The sequence below is a fragment of the Triticum aestivum genome, chromosome 1D, assembly GCF_018294505.1.
Source record: "Triticum aestivum cultivar Chinese Spring chromosome 1D, IWGSC CS RefSeq v2.1, whole genome shotgun sequence".
Taxonomy (NCBI): domain Eukaryota; kingdom Viridiplantae; phylum Streptophyta; class Magnoliopsida; order Poales; family Poaceae; genus Triticum; species Triticum aestivum.
The window spans coordinates 484,970,975-484,977,625 of record NC_057796.1 but is presented as its reverse complement, the minus strand read 5'-3'; the positions used below and the strand labels follow the sequence as shown (position 1 = coordinate 484,977,625).

Below are 6,651 nucleotides of genomic sequence, written 5' to 3'. Positions count from 1 at the left end.
ATGTTCCTGCTTTCGAAACATGTTCACAATTTGAACAAATGTTCATGTTTTCAAAACAATCGCTAACTAAAATTATTTTCACGTTTCAAAATATTGCTCAGAAATTGAAAAAAATTAGTGTTTGCAATTTTTGTTCCTATTTTTCAAAAAAAATATAGCAATTTTGAAAAATGTTCATGTTTTAAACTTTGTTCCTTTTTTGAAAAATGTTTTAGATTCCCTACAAAATGTTGTATTTTCAGAAAATGTTAGAGTTTTGAAATTTGTTCAGAAATCTCAAAAAAGAAAACCATGTTCGAAATTTTAAAAAAAGTTCATATAAACCATGCTGCCATTTTGGACACCAAATCTTTAGGAATTATGGTGGCTAGCCATGTTGTTCATTTGCAGCAGGTCGTCGGTTCAAGTCCTATCATGAACTTTAGTTGTTCGTAATTTTAGGTAAGTGTTGTTTTTGTTTGTCCGCTGTCGTTTGATTCTAAGTGTGGTGCAGCAAATCTTGCACTAGTGTTCGTGTGTCGCGGCGGCTAGCACAATGCACGCCTTGCTATGAGGTCGTGGGATCGAATCACATGCAAGCATACCATGTGCCACTGTAAATGGGCCGGCCCAGGTTAGCTGCCCCTGTGCGAAACGGCGACCTTTTGCCGCGGTGAGCGGCATATAGGAGGTCCCTCCAGGCTAGCATCACGCTTGGGTTGTGGAGGCGTTTATTTCTTTTCATGCTATGATTTCACCTTTGTAGATCCATTACGGCCAGTGGCCCACTAGGACCTAGCGCTACGGCTTTTAGAAATTTTTATGCAGTTTTTGAAAGGTTTCATCCAGTTTTTGTTCCTTTTTCATTTTTCTACGATCTTGTAACTTTTTTTATTTTCCTATTCATTTTTCCTTCTAAATGTTTATATTTTATTCTCTTTTATTATTAACATAAGCGTAGGCATTTTTGCAAATACAAGTTGAGGTTCTTTTGAATACAGGTTAAGCATTTTTAGATATACATAAAAGAACACACTGGATATTTTTTGAATATACGTAGAACATTTGTTAAATGCAAGTTGAATATTATTTAAATACAGCTGAATATTTTAAAAACACACAATGATTTTTCTAAATAGGCGACGAAGATATTTAATACACAATGACCATTTTTTAAATACAAGGTGAATTTTCCTAGATGTCATTAAAAATTTAATATCATTAGCATTTTTATTTGTGTGAACCTTTTTTATAAAATGTCATGTACTATATTTGAAACGTGTGAAAAATTGTTTCAATGGCGAGAATTTTTTAACGCATTAATATTATTTATAAAATTGCATGAACACTACAGAAACTAGCGAAATCCAACATTGGAAACCAGAGAAAAAAACACAAAACAAAGCATGGTGTAAAGAGTGTAGTGGCCCGACCCTTTAAGGGAGCCCTATAGCGGAGCCTGCGATGGAGCTCGCTACATGCATACCTAGACACTCCCTTCTATGCCCTTCGCACGTTCTATGGTTCCCCTTCGCTGAATGTACTTTTCCTATGAATTAAAGAGGCCCCAAGGCCCAAACTCTATTCGCAACCGATCTATCGATATCTTCAAGAGTTCCCTAACCCCCTGAGAGCTTGTTCGGTTAATCCCTCCCAGAAGGGGACTGTAGGGGATTGAGGTGGATTTGGGGGATTTAATCCCTCTCAATCCCCTCCAAACCCCTTCAAATCTGAAGCAACCGAAAAAGACCTGACCGGGAGTGCTACAATGGGCTACTGGAGTTCATTCCTGCGGCCCGAGGTAATTAAGGAGACCTTGGTTGGGTAAGGTGATCTTGCTACGTACTCCCTCCGTTCCAAAATACTTGACTTCCATTTGTTCAAAAATGCATGTACCTATATACTAAAACATGTCTAGATATTTTGACAAAGGGAAGACAAGTATTGTGGAACGGAGGGAGTAGTTGTTGAGCTACATGTTAGCTGTGCCACAACGTGTATATGTACTCCCTCCGTTCCTAAATATAAGTCTTTGTAGAGATTTCACTATGGACCACATACTGTATCTAGATGCATTTTAGAGTATAGATTCACTCATTTTGCTCCGTATGTTGTCCATAGTGGAATTTCTTCAAAGACTTATATTTAGAAATAGAGGGAATATTTGTGCATGCATGCATGAGCGTGGTGGTTCCTGCTGCACCTACAAGCCGCCGGTGAGGGGGGTCGTAGGCCGGGGAGGGAAATTTCGTGCATGCACATCTACCAACATTCCAGCCAGTTGCCGATTGGGAAAATGCTTACTTTTGCCCGACTAATTTCGACGTGAATGTCCCGCGCGTACCATGTGTCACAGTGGTGGCTCTCCTTTTTCCGTTACCATTGCACGAGTGAAGCGAGCCACACATTTCTCGCGCGATAATGCTACATCTACGGGAAGTTACGTAAGTTTTTACGTAACCTTCCTAAGAACCCCCCCCCCCCCCCCTATTTTCACGCAGGTGGGGCCCTTCGTTTTCCTATCGCCAATTAAAGTTGTTCACGTGGCGTATTAGTACGTTAAACACGTAGCTGGGTTTACGTTGGTGTAGCGTTACGTTGACTCCTCTATCTCTTTGGCAATTCCTTTCTCCACCAAATCCGGCGAGAGGCCTTCTCCAATTGCAGCCACCTGCAGCAAGACCCCATTTTTGCTTTACAGACCTTCTCCATCGCCGCCTCGCGTTCCGTCGCATCATCCAGCAGCTGGGCGGTCGTCCGCTGCATCGCAACATCTGTCGTCATCACCACACGCTGCGTCGCGCTGCGTCACCGTGGCTCCACATGATGCTGGAATGGTGGCCGCTGCCGGCACTCTCCGGGCGAGGTGCGCGACATGGCAATGCAACACGTGGGTTTTTGTTGCCTGCTACGAAGGGCGCCGGTGCTGCAACTGGCCGACGGCCCTCCGTCGGTGCTGCAAGGAGTGTCGTTAGGCTCCAATAGCAGCTCCGACAATGCGGCTTGATGTTGCTGTGATGCACCCGGTGCCCTTCCGGAGCAGCGAGAAAGCATTACTCGGGTGCTGCTGCTGCGGGGCGATTCGAGTGGTGCGGTCATCTCCATCGGGAGCAAGCATCGGCTACTTCTAGCTACTGCGGAGCGAGTCGGGTGGCGATGGTCTCACACCTACGTGCGTTGCGGCGACGTGGGACAGAACGAAGCAGCGTCTGTGCGTTTGACTGAATCAGATGGCTATGTTTCCATCCAGATCATGACGGATCAGACGGCTATCAACCCGGCTGATTCCAGAAGAAATCAGTCGGTTGACGCCTAGCAATGGCCATATTAGTTAATTACTCAGTCACAAAGAGGCGTAGATGGATTTGCACCTCGATCATGACCACATGCTGGCAACGTCGGGTGACGTGCATGCTTGTATTTGTATGGCTGGAAATTTATCAAGGAGAAACTTGAATTTTTCAACTGTTCGCGGTCCATGCATGCAAGCCTCGGTCCGGCCATACTCGACCAGCCGAGGCGCCCAGTGAGTGGTCTTTGTACAAGTGCCGCCTCTATGCACCAACAAACAAGTTGCAACATAACTAATGGATGCCACGACAACATGCAATATAGCCCCTGAATTTACTTACGATGAACTCAATTATAATCCACAAAGTTACAAACTCAATGGTTTATTCCCGCAATTATTTATTATAGTCAACAAAGTTACAAACTCAATGGTTTATTCCCGCAATTATTTACTACCATGGCAATACAAATTGCTCAAGGATAACGCTCCCAATCTGTTCTCAAAGATGAAAAAGAACAAAGAAAGAAAAAATAGAAATAACTTTATACATGTAAATTCTATTGGTCAATATAAGCTAGACGTGTGTGCATGCAATCTGTTGTGCACCGACGATCAAACGCCCGCTCTGCTCTTTCATGCATGTGCGCCATCACCGGACACTCCCCGGCGCTGTTGCTCGCCCTGGAGTTGGTGCTGGAGTGCTTGGAACCGGAACTGAAATTGGGAATGGAGAGGACGAGATCCTTGACGTCTGAGCTGGACGACCGAATTTGCGTGAGCATCTTGCTGAACTTGGACTTCCTCCTCGTGATGGCAATGGACACATCGTTGGGGAAGAGGTCTCCACACACGAAGGCGTGGTACAAGGTCGTGGCCAGAACGGCGGTCACGGTCACGACAGCGATCACCGACAGCCCCACCGCCAGTGCCCGCGTCAACAGGTTGTCCACCTCTGACGCATACAACGCGGTCGCTAGGGCCACACTTGTCATTGGGAATGTGTACGCCCACCAGGCCAGCGAGAATCTAAACCCCGTGAAGAGGTTGATGCGCACTACTAGCGACATGTAGAGGAAGAGTGAGATGAAGTAAAGGAGCTTGGCGCCGTCATTGAACTCGCCAGAGATCCTGGCCCATGCCATGGACGCGACGCTCGGCGCGGCGACGAAGAGGAAAAAAACTGGGTGGAGCTCCTTGGGGAGTTGGACATTGGTGGGGAGCCTCTGGTAGAGGGTGACGAAGAGCACGCCGTAGTGCGCGAGCCCGACAGCAAAGAAGAAGATGGGCAACTCCCTGAGGCCCATCTTGGCACCGAGCAGCGCACCGACAAAGTTGCCAACAACTGCAAGGTGGTTCGACGGGTTGGCCACTTTGGAGAGGCGCCGCTCTCCACTAGACATCCACTGGCCATAGATCTTTAGGCCGAGGCAGAGGATGGGTAGCATGAGGAGGTTATAGACGACGTGGTGGATCTCCCACACCGGATGCGGCTCACCCTTGACGAGAAAGAGACAAGCGATCCATGGCGCGAAGAAGAAGTTGACGCGCACAGGATGGTGGAACTCACGGCGGACAGCCTCGAAGTAGAAGATGACCTTGAGGAGATAGGTGACGGAGACGATGATGGTGAGAGCGACGGAGACCCACCAGAAGACGTAGTTGGCGGTGGGGTGCACGTGCAGGAACGCCATGGAGGGCTCCGACTCGAGCGTCTTCCACAACATGGCCTGGCTATTCACCCCGAGGCACATCCCGAACGCGCTGATCGGGAACCGGAGAAGGAATGGCCACGTCTCGTCCTTGGGAAGCACCGGGACCTCCGTCGACTGTGCACATCCACGACGATTACACATGGTTTTGACAGGGAAAAGTACATATTTTGCAATGGATGTTAGGTGGTGCTTACGCGAAGGGTGTCGAGCTCGGGGCCTTCGAGTGCGGCGAAGTAGCGGTCGGCCGTGGGCACGTCGTCGTCATCAGAGTTAGTGGACGAGGAGCCGTCATCAACGTGAGGCGCCGGCGGGTCCTGCGGCACTCCTCGGAGGGTGGAGAGCTGCCGCTCAAGGCGACCGGAGAAGGTTTTGAACTGATCGAACCGGCGGTCACGCTCCCGCGTGCTGTCGCTCCGCGGCATCGCCGGCACCTCCCCGCCACTTCTGAGCACCCAGGACGGCTGCGAGTGGAGCTGCGGCTGCTGAACCTCACTTAGTGGTGTCTCACTTGGTGGTGCGGCGCCGGCGTCCCTTGTACGGGGCATTCTGCCGGGGTGGAGCCCTGACCGCGAGTCCGGCACGTTGATGGAGACAGACAACGGCGGCGTGTCCCCGCACGTCGACTCACCGTGAACCGCCGGCACGGCCGCCTCCTTCATCCTGCCGCCACCAGCAGCCGCAGCCTCCGTCGAAACGTCATGGTGGTCACCGGCGCCCGCCCCGGCCAGCCCCGCCATTCTTTTATCCGGCTGATGCTGAACTCCTCTCTCACTCGATCGACCGTGGACTGCTGGAGACGCAGGCAATGTTGGCAACACGGACAGGTAGTTGGTCGTGAATTGCACCGAAGCGTGGCCACCTTATATATACGTACACACATGGCGCGAGCGGGACAAACGACCAGCAACAGAGGGACCGCCCGAGCACGCGGATATGATCTTAAGTAGCGCGCTGGCGGGCCGGCAGTCAAAAGATTGATTTGCCGAGGCGGCTGGTATCCTTATACTACTATTATCATCAAACTTGAGTGCAAGTTAGATTCACACCGTGTTACTTTTTTTTGGCAAGAGGAGTATTTGGTGTTTAGCCTATGTACCTTGCTTAGAAGTTGAGCCATGTGAGTTTAGTTTCATGAAAATGTGTGGCTTGTTTGACCCTCTTTGAAGGTTGAAGTGTTCATCTGGTTAACCGCTCATAATAGTATTTTAACTCAAGACAACCTGTTTTTTAGAAGAGAATGGAATGGTAAATAAGATGGATGTATGTACTGTGATCATCGATCATCTTTCCTTTAAATGTTCCTTGCTAGATTCAGTGGGGGTGTTGTAAGATGTTTGCTAGATTAATGACAAGCTAAATTTTATATTTATATTTATATTTATTATATTGTCAAATGTATATGTTACAGTTTCCCTTCATTTGTTTTGTAATAACTGATGTAATGTACATGTGGATTTCTAAAAAAGTCCCGTTTCACGGACACCTCTCATAACTTGATCATATTTTTTACAACGAAACCTATTTTTTGTTAGTGCTGAATACATGCATGTTGATGCATCTAAATGACCCACACATGTATTAAGACATCTATGCAGTGTCATTGCCACTTTGAGCAGCCGTGAACTTCGCTAGTGAACACTAATTCAAACATACCTCCACTCTCGCTGT

General features: G+C 48.0%; 1 protein-coding gene across 1 annotated transcript; it reads right to left on the bottom strand.

The window, feature by feature from the left end:
* Positions 1-3,828: 3,828 nt before the first annotated feature.
* LOC123161260 (S-type anion channel SLAH2-like) lies at positions 3,829-5,720 on the bottom strand. Its single transcript, XM_044579117.1, has 2 exons — positions 5,178-5,720; positions 3,829-5,097 (listed from the first exon to the last, which is right to left on the bottom strand). The coding sequence occupies exons 1-2, from the start codon at positions 5,718-5,720 to the stop codon at positions 3,829-3,831; spliced, it is 1,812 nt and encodes a 603-aa protein (XP_044435052.1).
* Between the last annotated feature and the right edge of the window lie 931 nt (positions 5,721-6,651).